Source organism: Misgurnus anguillicaudatus, chromosome 16, assembly GCF_027580225.2.
Source record: "Misgurnus anguillicaudatus chromosome 16, ASM2758022v2, whole genome shotgun sequence".
Taxonomy (NCBI): domain Eukaryota; kingdom Metazoa; phylum Chordata; class Actinopteri; order Cypriniformes; family Cobitidae; genus Misgurnus; species Misgurnus anguillicaudatus.
Genome location: NC_073352.2, coordinates 12,064,694 through 12,091,850, shown reverse-complemented (window position 1 = coordinate 12,091,850; position 27,157 = coordinate 12,064,694). Strand labels below are relative to the sequence as shown.

At 37.4% G+C, this 27,157-nt stretch overlaps 1 protein-coding gene across 1 annotated transcript in view; it reads right to left on the bottom strand.

Annotated features, from left to right (window-relative positions):
- LOC129421961 (ATP-binding cassette sub-family C member 5) overlaps positions 1–23,214 on the bottom strand; it is a 45,863-nt gene extending 22,649 nt beyond the window's left edge. The window contains exons 1-11 of the mRNA XM_055177596.2: positions 22,960–23,214; positions 21,149–21,326; positions 19,113–19,268; positions 13,389–13,536; positions 9,966–10,199; positions 9,471–9,644; positions 7,070–7,217; positions 3,441–3,589; positions 3,252–3,359; positions 2,685–3,038; positions 348–419 (exon numbers count right to left, since the gene is read on the bottom strand). Of these exons, the coding sequence (XP_055033571.2) occupies positions 348–419; positions 2,685–3,038; positions 3,252–3,359; positions 3,441–3,589; positions 7,070–7,217; positions 9,471–9,644; positions 9,966–10,199; positions 13,389–13,536; positions 19,113–19,268; positions 21,149–21,318 (1,713 nt within the window). The 5' untranslated portion in view covers positions 21,319–21,326; positions 22,960–23,214. The remainder of the gene's footprint in view (positions 1–347; positions 420–2,684; positions 3,039–3,251; positions 3,360–3,440; positions 3,590–7,069; positions 7,218–9,470; positions 9,645–9,965; positions 10,200–13,388; positions 13,537–19,112; positions 19,269–21,148; positions 21,327–22,959) is intronic.
- Positions 23,215–27,157: the final 3,943 nt, after the last annotated feature.

Below are 27,157 nucleotides of genomic sequence, written 5' to 3'. Positions count from 1 at the left end.
TAGCCTATACTTTTGAGCAAAGAGGCTGCACAGTTTGACCAGCGGGAATATATAACTATTATCAGACCGGCGCTCGCAGCCTCAAAACACTACCGGCCCACAGGGAAATGTCCGACTCTCCCGCTGGCCATGCACTCCTACTACGGAAGTCAATGTATGCCATCAACTGTGTGCTTACTATCATTTATTAAAATATCTTCTTTTGTGTTCAGCAGATAAACTCATATAAGATTTTTCACTATTTCTTTAACATGACATTGTTAACAAATCATGCAACAATTTAAGTGTAACACGAAACTGTCCATAAGAAAGAGCCATAAAGAAGCTGTGTCGGCGTGACCTCTCACCTGTCCCAAAAGAGCAGACAACAGCGAGCTCTTCCCACTTCCAACTCCACCACAAACACCAACCAGTGAACCCTGTGTGTACAAACCAGTAAAGATTAAGTCAAAGAGAGAGATTTTACAGGCTAATATTTGTTATGAAACGCTCTGTTAATAAGATCAAATGTGTTTAATAATAATTGTAATATTCTAAATAATGTGTTTTATCATAGAAAAAATTCTGTAACTATAGTAATAACAGTAAATACAACTCACTCTAACCCCAACCCAAACCATATAGTAAGTACATATTGTTAATCATTATTACCAAAATCCTACCACTAGGCGGCCATCTTTTCAATGCCCCAGGTAGTTATTTCAGTCATGCAAGACTAAAGTCCTATCTACTTGAATGGGAAAAAACAGAAATATCTAAAATCATGTGCTAAAATCACAAACAACATTATCTGGTCAATAATTAAACCTAACATCAACTGTACCATAACATTAATTTTTTAAAGGGGCCATGGCATGAAAATCTGACTTTTTCCATGTTTAAGTGCTATGATTGGGTCCCCAGTTCTTCTATCAACATAGAAAATGTGAAAAAGATCAACCCAGTAACTTAGTTTTGGTAAACCATTCTCTACAAGCACGTGAAAAAATAGGTTGTTGAAATTTGGCCCTCCTTATGATGTCATAAGGAGATCTTATTTTAATAATTCCGCCCCTTAATCTGCACTATCCAATCACAGCACTGCCATTTAGTGCAGAGAGAAAGAAAGTGAGAGAAAATAATTCAAAGCACAATTGAGTTTCAATTGCAACAAACCACCATCATAGCGATCAGTGTTTGAATTTCATCAGCTCATTTGCATTTTAAAGGACACACCCAAAACGGCACATTTTGCACACACATACAAAGTGTCAATTTTAACATGTAATAATAAATTATCTAGATGGTATTTTGAGCTAAAACTTCACATTTGTACTCTGGGGAAATCTTGTGACATGGCCCCTTTAAGCTCAAATTGTGCTAACAAATTCATTCAAAGTCGTTTTAGCTACTGCACATGTGCACAGGTTGGCAAGTGCCTCACACGACTCTGTACAGAGCCCCTCCCTCAGAGAGTCATCAGTCTTTATAAATTGATGATTGGTTCTTTCAACTGAAAGGCCGGACATTAGTAGCCAGAGCGGCCATGTTGTGGCCCCCCTTTTTAAACCCCATTCGCACAGAACTTTGATGCCAGAAAATTTCAGTAAAATTGGCAAAGAGCCTTCTGTGAACATAAATGTTCTGGGATCGCTCCGGTAAAGGGGATCTAGTAACATTGCCGTAACATTTACGGAAAACGTCCTTTGTAAACAAAAGACAGAAACAATGTCGTAAGGGTTGTGCTGTAATAAGGCGTGTCATCGCAACAAGAAGTTATGGTTGAGCTCTTTGAAATGAGCGATTAAAATGCCGATTATAAATCACGACGAGAAATGTCTGCGAAATGGACTAAAGCAGAGATCAGGGACCAGCGCACTCCTTCATGATCTTATCATAAACAAAAATGGTTTCTCCGAGAGAGTAATCACAGATAATCAGCAAACTTCAGACACATCAGAAAAAAATACAAATGGCAAAAATGTAAATACGTCACGTGTCTTTACGAGATCTTTACGGCATGTGCATGAATGCACGCATAAATTCCGGAAAATCAGTGTGAGTGACCAAAATCAAATGTTCCCGGGACAAATCCCTGATGCATTTTCTGTGTATTTTCCATTATCTCTCTGTGAAAAGGGCTATAGTAATAACAGTGACATATTTTGCTATATCCAGTATCCTTGTTATTACTCAGTACTAAAAAATAATAATTTGATTTCTGGTGAAAAACCTTAACATCCTTAAAGGGGGAGTGCACGATTTCTGAAAAACGCTTCGAAAAATGAGTCGGGCCGACTACAAAAACACACGGCAGTAAGGTGCGTCTCTACTAACGACATCATTGCCTGGTTTGTGTATGTGTGGGGCGGGTCTATCAAAAGAAGGCCCAGATTCTATTGGGGTAGGGGCGTGTTTGTTTAGGTGATGTGTCAACATTGGATTTCAGAGATTATGGACCCTGCCTTTAAATAATATCAAATTAGTAAAGCCGTTAAAGAATGAGGAAGTTTGGACAACGTGACTGGAAAACATGCTGATTGAGGAAATGCTTTTTTGCAGTCAAAATATAATGAGAGATGAAAACACATAAAACGTACATTGTCTTCATCACGTAACTGCTACAGTAAGTAAACTATGTGAAATCGAATATAATGTATGAGAGTACACAGAATGGTAAACGTGACTTGTGAGGGGTGGAGTACCTTCCGGATACACAGGTCAATGCGGTGAAGGGTTTTATGCAGAGGAGGTCTCATGCTTTGGGTGGAGGATATGGTACTCTGCGGGCTCTCCTGCTCCATATGGGTGAGAAGATGTTCTGCGTTGGGTTCCTCGCTCTGTCCTTTGTTCTCCTCTGTGATGATGTACAATTTCAGCTTTTCCCTCCTCAGAACCCTCTTCATACCTCCTCCTCTTTTCACCCGGGTATGGTTCGTCTTACCCTGTGGGCTACAGGTCTTCTCCCAGGCTAGTGTGGCGTCTTTAAACTCCACCACATTATCAGGATTTTCTGTTTTCATTGAGATCATCTCACGTTCCTCCATCATAAAGAGTTTCTGTGGGTGAAAGTGAAGTCATAAGTACCAAGAACACTAACCAGAACTTTAAAAGAACAGCTAACCCAAAAACAAAAATATTGCCCTCATGTCAAAAATATTTGACTTTCTTTAAACAGAACATATCTGGTTAGTAACTAATGACATAATTCCCCTGTTTTGGTGAACTACCCTTTTAAAATGACCTTGTGGTTCAAGTAAAATGTTAGCGACCTGAAATCTTTTCACAGCTACGGAGCCTTCCGATAAGGAGCGCACTGCCATGGGTGTGACCTTTAGGGCAAAGGTCATGGAGTTAAAAACAGCAACCACTGTGAATGCCTGCAGGTTGTGACACAAGAAAACAGGGTGTCAATTTAGGTGCCTCTGTTGAAACGAAAAAAAGTAAAAATGTCGCTTTACCTGTGCTGCAGTGAGATCATTGCCAAGGGCCATGTGAAGGGTGAAAGTGCAGACGCTAGCGATCACGACCACGATAGGAGCCACACCCACCGTGAGACTCTGAACACATCCGGCCCACTCCAGTATCCTTCTCTCTTCAGAACGAACCTCTGGATACACAACGACAATGATAATAATGGTATTTAGCATCCTAGTGGGATTGTAAATATCCTGCAATAAACTGTATCTAAACTGTGTTTAATTCAGTAACAATAGTGAGAACAGTAAGTGAAGCCATATACAGATTGTAATCATAAATGCGATGCAGCAGTAGATAGGAAAGCTGAGATGTTGGCTGATGTCCAAGTGGCCTATTTCGCCCTCCTTCTGCCTGGACAATATTTGTCTCCAGACTGCCTGCGAGCTGGCACCTTCACTCCGTGCCATTCTTTGGATCTCGGCCAAAGTGTTTTGCTAGCGATCTAAACAACTAAAAGCAGTGCACATAATCTCTGAAAACATTCCTGGATCTCCATAATTCCAATGTAAATGACCTTAATCTATGCAAGCCTTGATATTTTATTCATGCATGCGCAGAGGTAAAAGGAAAACAATGGAGCTCGTGCATGCTTCATTACTGCTGCTTTGGTCCATACATGAAAAAGCAATGTCTTGTCTAGGTGATAATGGATTAGTGATCCACGGATTTTAGTTAAAAAGTTAAATTACGCTTTTAATACATATACAGAGTACAGACCTAAAAAAGAAGTAAGATGCTTAAAGGATTAGTCCATTTTCTTAAAAAAATCCAGAAAATTTACTCATCACCATGTCATCCAAAATGTTGATGTCTTTCTTTGTTCAGTCGAGAAGAAATTATGTTTTTTGAGGAAAACATTCCAGGATTTTTCTCATTTTAATGGACTTTAATGGACCCCAATACTTAACAGTTTTAATGCAGTTTAAAATTGCAGTTTCAAAGGACTTTAAACGGTCCCAAAAAAGGCATAAGGGTCTTTTCTAGCGAAACGATTGTCATTTTTGGCAAGAAAAATAAAAAATATGCACTTTTAAACCACAACTTCTTGTCTATCTCCGGTCCTGTGACACGCCAACGCGACCTCATGTAATTGCGTAATGCCGTGGAAAGGTCACGTGTTACATATATAAAACGCACTTTTGCAGACCATTTTAAACAATAAACTGACACAAAGACATTAGTATCATTGGACATACAACAATGTCGGTCCTCTTTCTCCACACTTGTAAACATTGGGGCGTAGTTTCGAACATCATCCATGACCTCTCGACGTGATGGCGTATTACGTGAGGTCGGGCTGGCGCATCACAGGACCGGAGATAGACGAGAAGTTGTGGTTTAAAAGTGAATTTTTTTTCTTGTTTGAGGGTGAGAGGTGCACAAACACGCAGGAGAGAGTGAGCGAGTGGAGTCCGGTTCTTCAAAGCAAGTGTAAACTTCCCTCACCACAACGTAAGCCACGTCTCTCCCCTCATTCGATTGGACAATGGAAAGACGCGAATGACGTCGGGCGCTTCTCCACTCTCAGCGCTCCTTCAAAAACGCGTGCGCAGCAGGCGGCAAAAAACCGCAAGGCGCTCGGCGCGCATAAACAGCGCGCCAACGCGCCCTGCCCATAGAATATCATTCAAAAAAGGCGCCTGCAACTGCCATAAACGCTTTTGGTGTGACTGGCCCCTTAGACTGCATTAAAACTGTTACGTGTTGGGGTCCATTAAAATGAGAAAAATCCTGGAATGTTTTCCTCAAAAAACATAATTTCTTCTCGACTGAACAAAGAAAGACATCAACCTTTTGGATGACATGGTGGTGAGTAAATTATCTCGATTTTTTTTTAAGAAAATGGACTAATCCTTTAAATTAAGCATTTAATACATACAGAGTTCAGACCTCAAAAAGATGTACGATTCCTGATGCAACTAGCGATAGATTACATATATCGGCCGATATTTGGATTTTTAAATTATAGGCATCTGTAAATCTTTTCAGTCTGAGTTGTTCCTTTAGATTTGTTGTTTCCAGTAAAAAGACACTCAGATGTAAAGCCAAAGTGTGACAAACAGTACAATGACCAATGATTATTCAGTTTTTAAAGTGATGTCTTGTTGTTAAAGCAAAGTCTTGTTTAAACAGTACCATTATATGTCAGATCCATAGCACATGGTTGTCCTGTAAATTTTTTTAAAGTCGCCCTATGATGAAAATGAAGTTTGTATTGTTTATTGTCCATGTGGTCATTTTCATATGCGTTGAGACGAATCATTCAACACCATTGCGGAGTATTTTTTCCATAAAATTGTAGTTTGCCAAAGACAGTCTCAAAACGCTGTTTGAAATCGCCGCTGTTTTCTATGTCACAAACATGCAACCAATCACGTCAACACAGTTGAGTGGATCAGGCAGACCTATGCAATGTGAAACCATCAGCTACGTGTCTAAATGCGCCATCTATGTACATATATATCTATGGTCTGAGCTGGTGCGATTGAGTGAAGGCGGTTTTAAGGCATGAATAAATTATCATCAATGGAAAAAACTTTTATATATGCTATTTGATGCTCAAATATTAGTTTTGAGGGATAAAATTATCAACTACAGGGGGACTTTAAATTACTTAAAAGAACAGTATGTAGGATTGTGGCCAGAACTGGTACTGCAATCACAAAACTTGTGGCTAAAACTAGTACTGCAATCAGACAACTGGTGGTCAATACACAACATGACAACATAAACATCAGTATTTGAAATGAAAATTATTTCTTAATGTCTAGTGACATATCAGGGCCATTTTATGATTAATTGATATACATTTCTTACATACTGTTCCTTTAAAAATTGCATATTTAAAAACAATCTCTTGAGCAAATGTTTATTTAGTTTCACAAATTTTCTATTTGTCTCTCATTTACTGTAATTGCATTTGTGTTATATCGGCCTCATATCTGCTAATTGGACACATTGTTTCTCAAAATCAGTATAGGCATCGGCCATTAAAAGCCCTTATCGGCCAACCACTAGATGCAACAACAAAAATGCATAAGTGTTCAATAAATAGCAACGTATCAGAAATTCAAAAACCCACATTTTAAACAAAACATTTCATAAAAACAAGTTTATGAAAACAAAGCCTAAAAGAATAACAGATGTCCTGCTAGGAGAAATGTCCACTAAAAAAAAATTACCAGGACCAGTTGGTGAAAAGTAATTCCAAAAACAGCTGAATAAAGAAAGGTTATTTTTGAGCAAACTTCTAGCCTCATTTGTTTGGAGATGTCACCAGTGCAAATCTACCTCAACCAATTTTAGTTCAACAAGTCAAAACCCTCCCGAGGCATTTTATGCATCAAAGAGTGTTAAATGCTTTGTAAATTAATCTCTAAGCTCAGGAACTCTCAGCACATTTAGATACTGGCGGACCAAGAAAGCACAGAGCCAAGCCAGTGCATTATAAAACCGCAAACTGTTAATTTGAAAGCAATGCAAAGCCACAGAAAAGATGATCCCTTGATTTCCATGGAGACTATGAGATCTAAGAGCTCAGACAAACAGAAGTGAGTTTATAATGCCGATGACCGACTATTTATGTGGGTGCATCTGAGCGAAGACTCACTTTGGATGTTGTCGGAAAATGCAGTTTCCCAGCAGTACATCTTAATGAACTTTATACATCCCAGGATTTCGTTCATCAGCCGGACGCGCCGGTCCGTAACCACCACACACTTCTTACGGAAATATGCTGTCAGGCGGGAGGCCAGCATCTGTGGGAAATAATTAAAATGTGAAGAACGACCTGTACAGCCAGAGATGAGATGACTGCAGTGTTCCCTGACTCAGGGGATTTTCCCGAAGTAAAAATATTATGCTTGAATACATTAGGTAAATGAATGAAGTGTATGACAATGTGGGCTTCGTTCATATAACAAGCCAAGAGCCCTGCCATGCTTTTCAACTTGGGAATTCTTGATTTAAAGAATGGGGATGGGAATAAAATAATATGAAATTGCTTTTTATTATTTTATCCTCCTAAATTATAGGATGGGGACAAAATGATCCAAACTAGAAATCAAAACAGATTAATTGTTGAAAATTGACATTTTACATCACATTACATTTATGCATTTGGCAGACGATTCAGTACAAAGTGACTTACAGTGGATTCAATATTTTCATTTCTTTTATCAATACACGTACAGTATGTTTGTTCCCTGGGATTGGAGCCATTACGTTGCTAGTGTAATGCTCTACCAATTTAGCTACAGAAACAAAACCAGATCCAGACAATTCTGATGTGGGCCAAATTAATTTGTGTGAGTCACATTTGTTAAAATGCCTGTAAACAATCCCATATGGCAAAAAATATATGATAAATACATTTTGTAGAAAGTAAAGCTTAATTTAAAAAAAATTAAATTGAAAATATATTTCATATATTAACATTTATTTCAAAATGTATTTCAGGGGTAACAAATACATTTCTAATTTTTCAACCCAATATACGGCAAAGAATATATTTTTCTTGGCCAAAATATAAAAGTGTAAAATGTATAAGTATGTATAAAATCTAAAATTATAAGTATATTTTTGCAGTTAAAAATATAGAGCAGATAAAATAAGTATTGAACATGTCATCATTTTTCTCAGTAAAAATATATTTCCAAAGATGCTATTGATATAAAATTTTCACCAGATGTTGGTAGCAACCCAAGTAATCCATCCATACAAAGAAACAAAAGCAAATAAGTCCAGAAATTGGGTTATGTGTAATATTGTGAAATGACACAGGGAAAAAGTATTGAACACATGAATAAAGGGAGGCGCAAAAAGGCATGGAAACTATCAGTAATTAAAAAGCAATCCAGCCCCAACATCTGGTGAAAATTTCATGTCAATAGCACCTAGAAAATATATTTACTGAGAAAAATGGTGACGTGTTCAATACTTATTTCACCCGCTGTATTTAATTTTAATCTTTTCAAAGCTGTTGTGTCTACAGGTTTGTAACATACAAAGTTTTTCTTCCAATGTGCCGTGAATATAAATGCTTTAAAATATATTTCTTTTTGAAATATATTTAAAAATATAAAAAATGGCCAAAAATGTATTGGTGAAAAATACATATTTTTGTAAATATATTTCAGTACATATGCAGAGTTTGGTTCCAAAACGTGATAAACGCCATTTAAAAAAAAAGAGTTACAGCCAAAATCAGCATTATATCAGGTCAGTATTAAAAAGTAAATTACGCAACGTGACAGGAAAGAAACGTAAGCCATCAAAATCAAATAATTTACGTGAGAGGCACTCGGGCGAAGGAAAAATGCCGGCTGTTTTTTGTTCTCCCGACAGCATCAAGCTTCTGTCATGCTAACACATTGACCCCAGGGGATCTTATGAAAAACTTTCCATAATTTTACTCTGAAGTCAACGAAATTCGAGTATGACCAAAATATTTTACAGCTGATCGCTTTAAAAAAGTTTAGCGACGATGTCCCAAGGATGACAGCAGCAATGACAGTGTTCTTAATAGGACAAAGTGTTTTGATTAATGCCATTAATGTTTATTTTTTTAATCAGTGTATACCACTAGTTAACTAAATGAATATAACATGACAAAGATTAATCCACATTTATATATTGATTCAATAGATTTATGGCATTTTGAAAACTTGGGTTGTGGATTTATTGCATTTTGTGGAAAAAATAATCTGTTTTTACAATAAATCTTTAAAATCAAATTATGGATTTGACTTTTAAATGTTATTATAACCTAAAAATGCTATGTGAAAGTTTGTAACAGAAAAAAGTGATTTTCATCTTGTCACTTTCTTGCTATAGAAAACCCATTTTTACTGAAATGAGTCAAAATGGATTTATTGCGTTTTGGAACCAAACTCTTTTTTTGTGTATATTTTGAAATATATTTAAAATTATATTTTTTGGAAAATATATTTTTTTGCCATATGGGATGAAGTGAACATGAAAATAAGAAAGCGTGTTAGTGTTTATCTCACCATGGTGGGATAGAAGATGACAAAGATGAATGATCCAACGAGCGCTGTTGGTCCTAAGAAATAAGTGGTGTAAGACAGACCCAGAATTGCAACTAGAGGCCCTCCAGCCAGCATACATCCAACAGAGACGGCCTCATACAGACGCTGTCCATCACTGGAGCAAATGTTTACTAGCTGAAAGACAAACAGTGCGAGTCATAAAAACTATTACACAGCCTTTTAACCTGTATCACAGCTAGTGTGAACATTTTCCACAATATAAAAGCCCTTTAACCTCCAAAACAAAATCACAGTTCTGTTTCACAGGCCAGAGGGACACCAAACTGAGCTATGACAGGTTAGCTGAAACCTTAGCTGAAAGACCCGAACCCTATCTTGAACCATTCCTACATGCCATTCTCTCAATATTGAAATTCTTATCAGAGAACCTCGTCTGGACCTACAAATCGAGGGTCGGTAATAAATAGTTTATATACGCAATAACACACAGCTCACCTCTCCAGTGCTAATGTCTTTAGTGTTGCGCAGTCGCAGGATTTTCTGGAAGGCGAAAGTGAGGGCTGCTCCCCTGAGGCGTGTGGCGGTACGGTAGTTGACAGCCCACACCAAAGCGAGAGACCAGGAGCGTGTCAGCTCCATAAGAAAAATCCCCCCGACCAGAGCCAGGCCGTACAGCAGCTTCACTTCTGTGCATTGAGAATACTCCAGCAGGGCTCGGATCAGCAGAGCCTGAGAAAAACATGGCACAACAAGAATGTGGGCTTTGCTGAAGGAACAGACAGGTGTACAACCTCTTTTCAAGTTTATTTTTTAGCAGATTTAAAAATACATGAGGAGGGATTAAAAGTTTAAACTCGGAGGTTGTGTGGTATCAGAACATGCACTCAGTCTTGCAGGGTCATAGGAAAATACAAGAAAAAAACTTTAAAATATTGTACTTGTAAAATAGATACAGTTCTGGTTGCTGATTGGTCAAATACATCATTGCTAAAACACATAATTGGTCTGTTTTGAAAACTAGTGAGCTTACTAAACTAAAAAGTATTGATTAAAAAATGCTTGGTGTAATAAAAAAAAAGATTATTTTGCATGTGAAATGCTGTCACTGTCCTTGAATCTGCAATTATTTTGCATAAAGCATTGCAATTGATTCACCTTTACGACTGCCTGTGGCTTTTGCAAATATTTAACAAAAATATTGAAAAGACCTTGTGACGAAACCTTGAAACTCAATTGGACTGTGCCAATATTGGAATGCCTACATACCTAAAATAAATTTTAAAGGGGACATATAATGAAAATCTGACTTTTTCCATGTTTAGAGGTACAATTGGGTCCCCAGTGCTTCTTTCGACCATAAAAAAATGAGAAGGGGAAAAATTTCAACATACCACCATCATGGCGATTAATGTTTGCATTTCATCAGCTCACTTGCATTTAAAAGGACACACCCCAAAATGGCACATTTTTGCTCGCACCTACAAAGTGGCAATTTTAACATGCTATAATAAATTATCTTTGGGGTATTTTGAGCTAAAACTTTACATATGCACTCTGGGGACACCAAAAGCTTATTTTACATCTTAAAAAAATCTTATAATATGTCCCCTTTAAAATCTCTAAGATAATGAAAACAAAATATGATGGCCTGGACATGACAAAATGTATGTATTTTTACTGTATTATAGAGATTTTTTTTCTTATAGCGAGCGGAAAACACTTAAAACAGTCCAGAAAAATGTGGAGTTTTTTTGTGATTGTTGCCCGCAAAAATCCTTGAAGGTGCAGTATGTAATTTTTAGAAGGATCTTTGACATAAATGTAAAATAATATACGAAACTATATTATAAGGGGTGTATAATGACCTTTCATAATGAACCGTTATGTGTTTATTACCTTAGAATGAGACATTTTTTATCTACATACACAGAGGGTCCCCTTACATGGAAGTCGCCATTTTGTGCATTTTTGTTTTCTACAGAAGCCCTTAACAGACAAAGTGTTTTACTAAGTTGTCTACGACGATGGCATGCTTGTCCGGTGGTAGCTACCGTAGCTTTTCTGTGTGTTTCAAAAGTGGAGGTGAGCAGTGGACTGAGCCGTCGGGTGCAATTCGCAACCTCCCCACTAGATGCAGCTAAAATTTACACACTGCACCTTTAAAGGTCACGTTCTTCCTGATCCTATTTTTTAAACCCTAGTTAGTGTATAATGTTGCTATAATAGCATAAATAATACATGTAAAAGGATAAAGCTCAAAGAAATAAAGCTCATTGATAAAGCTCAGGAAAATGATAAAGCTCGGGAATATGCGAGATATTTATGCAATTTAATGCAATGAAATTACGGGAACTTGCCAAAATTGCGGGAACTTGCAAAAACTGTTCGCAGCTTTTGCAGCTTTTCATTGATGTTCACGTCGCGTAATTACATCACTTTCTAACATTCCCATGACAAAAGGTACATGGCTGCGCATGTGTAAAGTAAATGCAAAATTTTTCAACTTTCTGCTAAAATATATATGACTTTTTGCCACGAAAATGCAGGGACTATCAAGGTTTTACTAAAAAAGCATTTATGCGGGGGAGAGATTTTTTAAATATGCCGCACTTTCGCAGCATAAATTGCAGATTTCTTGCAGATATTTTGCGAGCAGAAATCTGCAATTTATGCGGCGAAAGTGCGGCATATTTAAAAAATCTGTCCCCCGCATAAATATGCGACTTTGGGTGATTATGCATTAAATCATGCGATCGCATAATCACATTTTCCTGAAGGGACTGAAGTATTTAAAGTGTTGCATTCATATTTTGGGGTCATCTGCTTGCTTGTACCGTATAGTATGCTTTATTTTGAAAGTGTGTATTGAATTTCATCTTTTAATATTACTGTCAGGTTTTAAAATAAATATAATCGATACAGTTCTAGTATTAACCTTGTCAGGAACAATATTTTCCAGTGGAAGCTTTACTTGAATTTGTGTCTTTATTGTACAGCAATAAGAGACTTTAGTCGGTGGTATATTTTGAATATCGTGGCAGCTAATAGGGCTCCTGGTACGCACCTGTGTCTGTCATATTTCATTGCTTAAATAACTAAATAAGTAATAAACAGAAATCAAATAAAGATGAATTTGTCAGTTGTTCTTCCAATCATTCCTTTTAAGTTATTCTTATGCCCTCAGCCAACTATACAAATGAGTGATTTTCTTTAATAAAGCCTCAGGCATTACTGGTAAGAAAATTTACTGGAAGTAAACGTGCCTGTTGCTGAGGCGAGGACCGGCCAATGCAACACTAAACAAATCAACCCAAGGAAATAAGTGTGCTATTTTGTAACATGTAATCCCTAATAATGCTATTAAGCGAGTGCCGTCAGGGGCATGTGCGGCCTCGTGAGGGGAAATAAAATCACAGCTGTGCATCCTAAAGGCGTCACAGTAAGAAACACGAAAATAAATCCTCTCGTAGTGAAACTAATAAGATCAAAAATGTGTGTTTTTTGACAATTTTTTAATCCTAACTAAGAAAGAATTTGCTCTATGCTGAATACAGATCTAAACTCATTTGGCAGCAGATGTGAAGCAGCAGGCAATAATGTAAATAATGAAGGAATAATGTGTCTTCGTCAGGCACTGAACATTTGGGAACACTTCACATTCCTGTAAATGAATAGGCTATCACTTCAATGTAGAACCCCCAGCATCCCAACTAAGGATAATTTCAAAAAAATCTCTTGAATATAAAACTGTACATTGTAAGAAGCAGGAAACTTTTCTGCCAAATGTATTTATGTTACTTAACAGTTAAGCATACTTTAGGGTTTAAAGAGGAAGCAGGTCAGAAGTCAAGAGATGGTGGTTAAACACCAACCCAGATCGGGTATTTGAGAAGTTAAATGAGACTGTCAGGAACTTACAGGTCCGGCAAATCCAGCCACCATAGTGATGAGCAGAGAGAAGATTGCCACCAGCATACGGGTCTGACAAAACCTCCAGAAGACTCGAGACAGAGACGCTCCATCTTTCCCTCGTCTCTTGAGCTCCTTATGCCAAAGCCACTCCAGTCTGAAGATCATCAAACACATTGCATGAAAAAACACATCAATGCATGAAAACAATAGCCTAGAAATCTAGACGCACCCTAGCGGCCGCAAAATATATTTGCTGCCAGGGTTTAGTCTAGGCACTCACAATACACTTAACAGCTCCAAAAACCAAAATTTGGTCAGGCCAATCACATCGTGTGTAGCGTCTGTGGGGCGGGCTTAACATGATGACGACAGAGCTGACTGCGACGGTTCCTACTTGAAAACAAAGAATGGCTGCTGCTGCTGGCGAACAGCTTTCTTTTGAAGCGGCTTTGGCCGCGACTCTGGAGGACTTAGACTTATGTTTTTCTTTGAGAGAAGAGCAAATAACCCTACTGAAGTCCTTTTTAAGCAAGAAAGATTTGTTTGGAGTTTTGCCGACTGGTTACGGTAAAAGTTTGATATATCAATTAGCTCCACTGGTGGGGAAACGCAGGGGACTCATACGTCACCTTCTTCGTTGCTCTGATTGGTCATAGCGCTATGCTATTGCGTGCAGAGGCATTTTGAGGGACAACCTTATATCCCGCCCCTTGCATTAAGCCGTTTGTGTGAAGAGTTGCCAGACCTTACATCTTGATGTAGGTCTGGCTAACCAGGCTATGAAAACAAAGCAAGAGGAAACATGAAGAATTGAATTTATTAAAATACTTATTTTTTATGGGTTTTCATTAGGGGTCGATCGATTATCGGTGCCGATATTCATAATTTTTATGGTTATCGGTTTCAAAACCAATTTGCTGATACAATTATTTTCACTAGTTCGCCTGTAAATTCAGATCTTAGGGTGTTTTCACATATAGTTCATTTTAAAAGAACCAAACCCAGTTCACTTAAAGTGAACCAGAAAAGGGACTAGCTGAATGTGACCTCAGTCCTTTTGGTGTTCACAATATTGTTGACTCAAAAGAGGACCCAGTTCTTTTTTTGGTCCTCTTCAGAACTGAAGTGATCTCAGACCCTTTCTTGTTCACATCACAACTTGATAAGAACTCAGACCCCAGCTTTCTGTGCAGCAGTTGATTTTGATACACTGTCAAAACCACCCGCGAAACAGACCGGGACCTCATTGATTTCACATATCAAAAAGAAATCGAACCACAAAAGAACCCAAAAGCGAACCGTACTCAGCCCACCTCCCGACGTGGTCTGAGTTCGGTTCGCTTTTGGGTCTTTTTAGGGGGGTCTGAGATCACTTGGTTTGTTCACATATACACCCTGAACTGCTCTGAGAACGTTTGAAGGGCTCAAACGAACTAGGGGTAAAAAACACTTTAATGATTAATGGTAAACGAGCCCTAAGTTCAACTTCCCTGCAACATAACTGCACGGAGGAAGAAAGCAAGCACAAGCAGTCAAGGAAAAATTGAAGATATGTTTAAAAACATCTAAAAAAGGTTTTGTCCCTTATTATTATTCTTTTTGGGATTAATTTTCATTTTTACACTTGACATATATATTGGTTCAAAACACTGGTCAGTAATAATCGATATCGGCCCTAAAAAACATATATTGGTCAACCCCTATAGTTTTCATTACTGTCTGTATTTAAATTTTGCTGATTTATGTTTTTAATCAGAGTTTAACCTCACTTAAATGGACATTCCACTTTCTTTTTAAAATTTTGTGCTAATTGTCCAGCTCCCCTAGAGATAAACATTTGATTTTTACCGTTTTGGAATCCATTCAGCCGATCTCCAGGTCTGGCGGTACCACTTTTAGCATAGCTTAGCATAATAAATTGAATCTGATTGGACCATTAGCATTGCCCTCAAAAATTACCAAAGAGTTTCGCAATGATATTACGCAGTGCCCGACAATAGTTCCCTTGGTAACTTTCCATAGCAGGGGACTATTTTCGGGCGCTGCGAGATATCATTGCACCTGCTACAGCCATGTTACAGCAGGAGAAAACCTGGATTATCACGCCGGAGAGTATAGTTCCTAGCCAAATCTGCCTAGAAAATCAAGTTTTAAATAGGAAAATAACTCTTTGGTTATTTTTAGCACGATGCTAATGGTCTAATCAGATTCAATGGATTATGCTAAGCTATGCTAAAAGTGGAACAGCCAGACCTGGAGATCGACTGAATGGATTCCAAAACGATAAAAATCAAATGTTTAACTCTAGGGGAGCTGGAAAATGAGTCTATTTTGAAAATAAGTGGAGTGTCTCTTTAAATCATAAAAACCACCAATGCATTGATCAAATGAATTAGACAAAATAAACATTAGACACGAATAAAAATCTCTTTTAAATGAGTAATTTGTAAACATTTTCTATATTCTACTGATGTACTGAGTAAAACAACCCATGATATAAACAATCCTGATATATAATGAATAAATACAGCTTTATTTCAGCAGCCGGATACCTCGTATACAGTGAAAACACATTACAGCAATGGCAAATCATAAACTACATTTTTTAAGCATTTCATTAGTGCTTGCCTGTTACAAAATTCTTAGCGTGTTTTAAGGCATTGCCATGCTATATTACTACTGTATGTGATTGCCAGGTATTCTGAAAGGTGACCATGTGCTTGTCACGAGTCCAGAAAACCCACCACCAAATTTTTATGACAAATTCTGGCATTCAGATCTTCATCTCGAGCGGCATGATGAGGCATCATTCTCACCCCCATATCACAGACAGTGCAGGGATAACTTACCTAGCTACGGTTAGGGGCTAAGATGAAACTATGGAAAGCCTCCATAACATCATCTATGATTCAGCCTTAGAATTAATAATAAATGTGAATCACAACGGCTTTGCGGTCTATGGCTCGACTAGGGGTGTGCCGGTTTCAGAATTGGTGATGATGGTTATGTGATGGTTTGTAACTTGACCGTCGGTTTTGCGCGTTGCTACGTTCGTCTGTCATAGGACAACTTAGTTTAAATTAACCAGCAGACACTGATTAGCTACTTGCTCTACGTTTATTTAAAATTAACAGCAATACAACTAGCAGTGAATGTGCTTTCACCGCTATCCCCCACCTCCCTCTAACCCGTCATTTAAAACACAGGGAGCTTGATTGACAGGTGATCTGATCAATCATACTTTTTCACCATCTGCCATTTTGTCTGACAAAGCAGTCAGAAATTCTGAGGCGACACATGGCCCTGTTACAATGTGTGTCATGCAATATCCACTTCTCGCCGCATGGTTGTAGTATGTTTTTACAAAAAATGGCAATAAATACGTGAAGAATAAACACTGGAAGCGTTTGATATTTTGAGCTTTCAACCCGGAGGTGTTTTTAGTTCACAGCAACTGTTTGAAACAGTGTGTCGCTTTTTGTGTTGCTTTCAACCAGCTGGTGTGCTTCCACTAAACCAGGGGTGAGGAACCCTGGTCCTGGAGGGCCACTGTCCTGCAGAGTTTAGTTCCAACCCTAATTAAACACGCTTGAAAAATCTAATTAAAGTCTTCAGGATTAATTGAAAATGAAATTCAGGTGTGTTTGGTTAGGGTTGGAACTAAACTCTGCAGGACAGTTACTCTCTAGGACCCAGGGTTCCTTACTCTGCACTAAACTCTGGACTCTAATGAAAGGTAGGTGGACCAAAATATATATCTTTAATCTTGGTATTGAAACATGGTACTCTAAATCTATGGAGGAGAAAATATTTAAATAAATCGCAGAAATTTGGTAGTCACATTTCTATTTGGTAGTCCTGTCAGAACGTCCACTGTAGGCATCGTTCTAAAAACCATGGGTCTGATGCCCATTCCAACTAAAACAGTAAATGTTCATGATTTAATTTGAAAGAACTAACAAAAGTCTACCTTCTGTTCAAATTTCATGCAAATATCTGATTAAATGAGAAAGTTACAAGCAAAAACGTTTGAATACGCTGCTTTTTCAGTCACACAACTTCCATAGACATCCATATATATTTTCCTCTGATTTATAATACTAAAGATATCATAACTTTCTCAATCCTCAACGAATGTTCACAATCCAGGTATCCCTGTAAATGGGAATGTCTGATATGTTTAGTCATGAGAGGAATTTTGAGCTTTGGGCTTTTTGAAAATTTTGTCATTATACCTACTCCATGTTCATGACTCATCTGCACATGTCACTTATGCTGTTTTCCAAAGAATCAAATACAGTTTGAAATGACGTAGACAAGTGGTTCTCAAACTGGGGTCCGGGGCCCCCGGGGGGGCCGCGAGATTGTGCCAGGGGGGCCCCAGTTTTATGACATTTTATAAAATACATTCATTTATCATGACTTCTGTGTAATTAAACCTAAAAAAATAAGGCTACTAACCAACAGCACTACTTTTTATAACTTAATATGTTTAATTAAAATGTTACATTTTAGAACAGTTTTTGTCATAAATTTTCTTTGGGGGGGCTGCGAATGAATGCACCGTACACAAGGTGGGCCGCACGCGGAAAAAGTTTGAGAACCACTGACGTAGACCATTAATAACACAGACTGTTAACAATTGTTTTTAAGTAGTATTTAAACATTCTCTATGATACTTAAAGGGAACCCAGGCAAGTCTGCGTAATATTTCTCTACGAGCTCCCCCTAGTGTCTGAAAGTAAATGCTTTCAAACACACTGTCGTAAAAACGAACTGTTGTCCCTCCCCCCTCGGAACCAAGTTTATCAGCTTATTTCCAATCCAGTTAGGTTTCCCTTCCGTCAAGGGTTTTCAATGCTTCTTCGGCTCTACCATTTGCAACATTCGCTAGCTCGTGTTTAGCTCGCCTGCATCTATTCTGTGTTGTTTGCTATAAAGTGATACTGCTTCTCGCGATATCTGAGACTTTGCGAGACTGAAGGACAGCGTCGGATACAGCGAAGTTGCAAGTGGGGTATTCTTCCTACAGACGGTAGGGGCGGGCGAGAGAGACTTAATTCGTCCGGTAATGAGTCATTTAACCATATACCGACTTACGAAGATGATTTATTAACCTAAAAATGCTGCCTTGTGTCCCTTTAAAAAAAAAAAATTGTAACACTGTTTTGGCGGTTATAGTTTTAATGAAGGTGTTCAACTATAACACCGTCTGTCTCATGGTTATGTAACAACCGTCACACCCTTAGGCCGCTAGACTATAGAGACACACCTTCTCATGCCAAAACAAACACCAGACACATCCTGTCTTTTCAAAAACTGCTTGATAAATTCACACATAAAAACTCACAAATATTTGGAGGATTTTAAAGAGCATGATTTAAAGATGCAGATCACCTACAGGTGAGGTTCAGCCCGACTCTCTGTCTGATGTCTAATCCTTACTATTAATAACACCCACCTGCCATAACTCTCTGGGCTGTGTGAGAACGAAAGGTGAGAATTTATCATTTTCCACCGAGACTCGAGGGATTCCCATGTCAACAAGCCACCCATCCCAGCACTTATTATCAACTATAACTTTCTGATGCCTCCATTTGTTCACCGTTCAACACTGGCCAACACACAGAGATTCCCGACTTGGATTTGGCCCTGACGTATTTGCTTTTGAGCAAACAAAACTCAAATTAACTTTGCTGCACCAATAAAAAACAGATTAGCAGAGCTCACCTCTGGTAGTTGATTTCAGATGCCTCATGGCAGGACAGACCCCAGATGTCTTCCATTTTCAAACTGGATGCTTTGTGGGCCCGCCACGCCAGGGGCGAGAGCCATTGTAGAGTCATAAAGGAGAAAAATCCAGCATTGTCCACAGGGTGTTGATGTCTGGGAAAAAGAAACAGTTTGGCTCATATCGGTCATCTACAGTGGGTGCTATATGTGCAAAGTCTGAGAACGGTGTGATGTTGAAAGAAGATAAAAGTTACTCGACGCGGCCAAATGAAAGATAAATCACGCATTTGTGTTTGAAGAGCAGTTTGCACGGCCCTCTCAAAACTCTTACGGAGCAGTGAAAACATTTAGAGGCGGGTCATCGGGCAACGTGGTCTAAACTGAGATGTCTGTGAGAAAAGGATAAGAGCGTTCTTATCAAGACCTCCCCTCAATGACGTTTGGATCCAACAGCTAACATAAACATACCCTAACACGTATAGACAGGACATAAGGCCGATCATTAGATTTACATTATTTTGGTGGACAACAAATAATTTATATTGGGGCCATAAACATAAAATAATAAAAACACAATTTGATCTGTTTTTCACATAAAAACTTCAAAGTAAACAGCACAGATAAGTTGATAACACTTCCCAGTAAGGTTGTATTTGTTAACATTAGTAATTGCAATAGCTAACGTGAACTAACAATGACTAATATAGTTATTGAGCATTTATTAATCTTTGTAAATGTTAGTTAATTTCAATATTAGTTGTTGTGTATTAAAGAGATGTATTAAAGTGATAGTTCACCCAAAAATAAAAAATCTGTCATCATTTAAACACCCACATGTTGTTACAAACCTTTATGGGTTTGTTAATTAGGTAAATGGGTACCGTCAATTGTGTGCTTACCATCTTTTTAACAGGTTTGTAACAACTTGAAGGTGAGTAAATGATGACATAAATTTCATTTTCGAGTGAACTACAACTTTTGATTTTATAAATGTGTAAGTAAGTGCTGAAATTACTTAGCATTTATTAATCTTAAAGGAAAACAACACAGTTTTTCAATATTTTACTATGTTCTTACCTCAACTTAAACAAATTAATACATACATTTCTTTTCTCAGTGCGTGCACTTAATTTTTGTGAAGCATGTTGTGAATGTGTTAGCATTTAGCCTAGCCCCATTCATTCCTTAGGATCCAAACAGGGATGAATTTAAAAGCCACCAAACACTTCCATGTTTTCCCTATTTAAAGACTGTTACATGAGTAGTTATACGAGTAAGTATGGTGGCACAAAATAAAATGTTTTCGCTTTTTAAGAGGATAAAAAACGAGAACTATATTGTATGGCGGAAGAGCACTTAAATGGCAGCACTTCGACCTCGGGCGCAGTAATATTGACGAACGTTTGAGCGAGTTTTGTGCCATCATACTTACTTGTGTAACTACTCATGTTACAGTCTTTAAAAGGGAAAACATGGAAGTGTTTAGTGGCTTCTAAATTCATTCCTGTTTGGATCCTAAAGAATGAATGGGGCTAGGCTAAATGCTAACACATTCACGACGCGCTGTACAAAGATTAATTGCACGCATTGAAAAAAGATAGGGATGTACTAATTTGTCTAAGTTAAGGTAAAAACATAGTAAAATATTGAAAAACGGTGGTGTTTTCCTTTTAAGATTAATAAATGCTATAAAACTGTTGTTTGCAGCATAACACGTGTGATATGCTAAAATCCATCTCTTTAAAATAACATTTTCTACATTAGAATTATACACGTTCAATGTTTTAATCTCATTTTAATTGAATGAATTGAAAGCCTTTGTACGTTTAAAATTCATTTGTCACACTACAGGACGAATTTAATAAACAGATAAAGGCCTGAAATCTAACCTATATTCACCTCTAGAACATTCAGTTATACAAATACACTGTATTTATTTCAACCAAAAATCTGAGTTTCACCACAAACCTCCATTTCCATTTGTAAACAACTACCCACATAACCAGTTTGACAACCCCAGCATAGAAACTTACTTCTGCGTGATCCTGAATGGCTTCAGTATCTGTAAGCTATGGCGATATCTTCCTCTTCTTTTGGTTTCATAGCTCAGTTCTGCTTCATCGTCCGGGTCCGGCAGAGTCTGGGGAGGGGATAAATTCAAACCCTCTACCCGTCCCGCGGCCTCCAAGGCATCTGGGAACATACCTACCTCTAGCAAACACAAAGACAAAATGCACTTAAAACATTTCACTAGCTACAATATACCTTTTTAAACAAGTTTCAATGTGTTCTGCTTGGGAATGCTGGTGTGTATTAGGGTTGTTGCGGTTGAGGAATTTTTCCCCAGAATTTTTTTAATACGGGCGTGTCAAACCCGGAGGTACCTGTATATACCTTGGGAGGGGCTTAATGTGCATGCAGGCATCCGCATTTTACTTTCACTTTTGGATTAGAGGCAATTGTTTAAATGCAGCGCTTGTATTAAATCGCTTATGAGAATTCATGTGCAATGCGAGTTTTATCCATGTGCAACAGCTGGTTTAATTAAAGGGGCCATGTCACAAGACTTTTTTTTTAATGTAAAATAAATCTTTGGTGTCCCCAGAGTACACACGTGAAGTTTTAGCTCAATATAGATAATTTATTATAGCATCGTAAATTTGACACTTTGTAGGTGTGAGCAAAAATGTGCCGTAAAATGTGGGTGTATACCGACAATCAGAACAAGCCTAGTGTATATGTGCTGAGTCTAACTCTGGTCTAAAGTACCTTTCACTAGTGTTCTGGCCTTGGCTAGAAATATAACATGCTTATCTATTTAAAGATGCCTGTTGGAGGCCTCGAGTGTTGTGGATACTGAGACGGAAGACATTTGAGCTGGCTGTGTGTTGACCCCGTCACCGATCCATCTGTGGCGTAAGCCATGATAAGGTAAATCCAGTAACACTGTGATTGTCTGTATCTAGTGTGTGGACGTCACCAGTGCCCAACAGATACTGAAGGAGAATCACTTACAGTTTCATCATTACATAAACCCAAATTTAAGCAAATAATACATTTTGAAATATGAAATATGAAATAGGAAATGATGATGATGCAACAAGAAATTGTGACATTGAAAAAATCCCCGATCCCTATATAACACTTTGTCTGGGTACAATATCTCATCTGCCATAGGATTAAAGAGTACCACATTCGGTAACACAGTCTACTTTAGGAAACATCAACAAATAATGATAGTTTTGAAAAATGTAAACAAATTGGATCCTACAGTAACAAGGACAGGTTATCAAGTTTGTCACCTAGCTAGTTGACTTTTAACAAGTGCACAGATTACTCGAACCTTGAAAAATATCTAAAATACAAACAAATAGACACATTGTGCCTGTCAATGAAACAAATAACAAGGGCATAGTCTGTGTACATGTGATGTGCACATGTAATGTGGTGTACATGAAGTGCACTGCACAGTAAGTCACTTTAGATTAAAACAGTCTGCTAAATGGTCAAGTTTTGGGGAATTCTTTTCTATGTAGTTCAGCTTTTAGGTTGGAGCCTTGTATCTGGTCATGCATATAAATTTAACTTTTCCCATCTTTGTTCCCTGTCCTGGTCCTCCTGGGCAGCAGGAACTTTGTGTCCCCACCACTATTTCTGTACATGCACCCTGCTGAGATCCTCATAATAACAACCTCCTTAACTTTAAATGCACCTCTCATATCACTAAATCATTAATAATAATCTACTTATCAGTTCATATGTGAATCGGGATCACTTAAGTTACATAACACTGCGGCTGTTAAAGTTAAGGAAAGAAGTGAATGAGTTAAAAGTGATCACTTACATTTTCAAAACAGATTAAACGTCGGGATTTTCACCCTCTTCACTTTCAACGGACTTCACCCAACGCGGATCCTCCCAACGGATCTGTACGATTTATTTAGAAAGACAACGCTTCCAGGATAACGTTACCTTTCTGCACGAGATTTATCTTTATGAAAAATAACATCTACACTAACTCACAAGTTAAACTTTTCAAAAACTTGTGAAGTTTTCAGACTCATCTACGTGCCCTACAAGAAACTTAATTATCGCTCGACACGGAGCGACGTTTTAACACGCGCCCACCGCACAGCTGACGGAATTCCCTTCATGCATCCTACGTCACGCCCGAGGGGCCAATCGACGCTTTGCTTTGCTCGTCTCCACGGTAACCAGACAAGAAGTGGCAGAGAAGGGCACGTGGTGATCTGTACAACTCACGGATTATCAGACTATTTTGGGCCGGCTGAAGAGCACATTGCTAGTCAAGTTAAACGTGTTAGTTTTATTGTTACTTTGCATTAAGAAAATGAGTCCTATATTAAGTGACCGTAACCAACAAATATCTGCTTTTTTTTTACAAATGCAATATGTTGCAGTATTCTAGTATCGTGGTGTACAGTACAACAGAGTACATCTTGTGATAAAAACCCTCCACGTGCGTGTACCTAAACATATTACGTAATGATAAGACTTGGGACTTTGCACTTACGCTATTGAAACTGATAACAAACAATGGACAATATAATAGATGAGAATGTTCGACTATACTGGAATGTTTTACTTGTGAAGGTCATTGCCTTGGACTGTGTTGACATCCAGGTAAATGCCAAATGAAAGCATATTGATTTTTATGTACTTTACCATGACAACATGTAGAAAAATAGACATGCATAATAATAAAAGAAGACTACAACTGTGTATTTGAGGTATGCATATTAATAAAGTGTTTATTAAAGTTATAACATTATTTACAGTATTTGTAAGGAAAATTATCATATTTAAGTGATGCATGACCTTTGTTGGCCATAAAAGCCCTGTTTTTATACAGTTCAAACACCCAGATTGACCAGGCACGATTTGTTCTGTTATTTGAATTTCTTTGAATGTGACAAACTGTCCTTGTACAATGTCATTGCTCCTCACATGAGTACTAATAATTGGAATAAGCATTGCTCTCAGTATTCTCACGCAATTCATCTTAATAGCAGGTGCTCGATTTACACATCCCTAATGAAAACTTAATTATAATTATTATTAACTTAAAATTCACCATCATTTTGTTCATGGACACACAATTCTGCAGCCAGTTTTTAAGCCAATCACCTAAGACATAAATGCCATGTGAACTAATTATTCTATAGTGGTCTCCAACATGGTGCCCACACAAATGCCTGCTAATAACCTCAGTTTTAATATTTATTTATTACATATTTTTATATTAGCTTGCTTCACTGCAAAAAATGACTTTCTTACTTAGTAATTTTGTCTTGTTTTCAGTAGAAATATCTAAAAATTATTAAATTAAGATGCTTTTTCTTGAGTAGCAAAATGACCTAAGTAAATAAGTCTAGTTTTAAGACAAATAATATACAATTTAAGTGAAATTGTCCTTAAAACAAGCAAAATTATCTGCCAATGGGGTGAGAAAAAAAATAGTGAAATAAGATTTCTTTTTTCTTAAACACTTAATTCAAGTAAAATTTTCTCACTCCATTGGCAGATATTTTTGCTTGTTTTAAGCACAAATTCACTTAAATTGTATTTTTTTTCCCCTAAAAACTAGTATTATTTTCTTAGGTCATTTTGCTCATCAAGAAAATACATCTTGATTTAAGAATTTTTAGATATTTCTACTGAAAACAAGACAAAATACAAAGTAAGAAAGTCATTTTTTGCAGTGTTTCTTTTATGGATGTTAACATTTTAAAAAACACTCAGTAAATATTGGACAGAAATGCTGGGTTAATAAATAAACCTATGCTGGGTTGTTTCAACTCATGGTTGAGTTAACAACAACCCAGCATAGGTTTATTTATAAACCAACATGTGTTCTGTGCAGTATTGGGTTAAAAATAACCCAGCAGAATTTAGATTAAATCATAAAACATATCAACAAGTAAAATTCACGAGTTTGCATTACCATGTAATTGATAGGGAATGAGAGAAAGCATATTTGGTTTGCTGTCCGAGGAGAGGGCTCCGAGCTCGGAATTTTATCCCGAACCTAGAGTACTCCCCACTCTTCAACTGGGATAAATGAAACTAAATGAGAGTGAAGTGATGGGGTGGAGGAAGGATGCTGCAAAAAATCTGTCACGAGAAGTGATGGACTGCGATTTATTAGCACATCTTTGCCCTGATTGGTTAGATGGCATGACCAGGCTCCTTCGAACTTAGTTAAATAAACTTCATTAAAATAAAATCAACAAAAAGTCTTCAGTAAACTATATCAAAAAGTAGCCCTCCAGATTGTTTTATATTGTGGTAGCCCTTGCTCACAACAAGGAGACCCCTGATCTAAAGGAATGAGATGTTTTTGGAAAACTCAAATATTATGGATAAAATACTTAGCAATGGTGTTGATTGTATGACGAATTTGCACATGGTTTGATAGCATATTGAAAACAGCACAGGGGGATTTAAGTTGAATTAACTCAAATTTTAAAGGCAACAATGTATCTTACTTTTTTCAGTTAAACCATCTTTTTTTACTGTAAAGGGAATTTAATTCTATTTGATCAATAATGTGTTTTTGATGAAGTAGCATTACAGAAAGCATGTTTACAATTTTAATTTTATTGCCTAAACTGACAGCAAAAAGTCAGGGAGATAAAGAAATACTTTGTTAGAAGCGCCACTGCTTATAATGCAAGAGTAATCATATCTCTCTCTGACTTTTGTCCACACCATCACCCCAGCTGTACGAGATCAGAGAGAACGAACATCAAGTACTTAATCATTTAAACTACCTTATGGGGTATAAGGTAGTTTAAATCCTTTATCTAACTGTTTCCAGCACAGTTTTGCCAGGCCACAGCCATCAGCAGGAAGCCTGAAATACACCATACATAAACGAAATCCAGCCTCAGCTGCGTCACATAATACATTTTTTCAGGCTTCTTTATTTCTTCTCTTTCCATCTTGTTGTGCACAACATTGAAAAGACTGCCTGAGAAACCTAGAAAGGAACTTTCTCAGAATCAACACCATGGACAGATTCGAATCAAATTGACCATTCAAGAAGCATGCCTACAGAAAATCCAGGAAAAACATTTCCTTTATATAGTTGCTCTGTGAAGGCCATTTAACTAAAAGGACAGTTCTGGGTTTAATACATGTTAAGTTATTTTATATAACAACAGAAAAAGTTTTGTGTTTATATATATATATATATATATATATAAATGCATATAAAATGTTGTGGCACTGTATGCAATGAACGTTAAAATACACCCTGTTTCAAAAAGCCTAGTGTACTAGAGTACAAGCACAGTGCATTCAGAAAAAAGGTACAAGAAAATACAAAAAACTTGTCACCGTGGCTGTACCTTTTCAAAAAGTACACTTTTGTACCTAAAAGATACACATTGCTACATTAGAGGTACATACTGGTTCCTCAAAGATACACACCAAAATATTTACATACTATTTAAAATGAACTTTTGTACATTTTATTCTGAGAGTGTACAAAACCTTCTATGTGCAACATTTTTTGCAAATTGTAAAGTTTATTCAGTTGCAATTTGCAAAGTGACCTTGAGCGCATAAGAAAGGCACTATACAAATAAAATACACAGATTCATGTTCTAAACCTGTAACATTCATTTAAATATGTCAAAGCCTGATTTGACTGTTTGCAAGATGGGTCATTTCATAAATACTGGTGATCATGTGGAAATTGAGTTGAAGTGAACTTTAAGAACTGAAGCAAGCAACCAGCTCTTTAAATCACCACATGTCCGGTCACTCGAGTGGAAAGCGGCCGGTCTTCGGCCGTCACCGACAATTTCGTCTTTGCATATCCGTGAGCTCTTTATTGGGCTGCGCAGTCATGAATCAAAGCCTATTAAGAAGAGACTTGGCTAATTTCGGTGTGATAAATGTGACTTTAAACTTTCAGGATGTGTTATACAAACTGATCTGTCACCATGACTTCCCTTATTAACCAGAGACGATGACATATGAATTAATACACTTTTGAACTACCTTTGAACAGG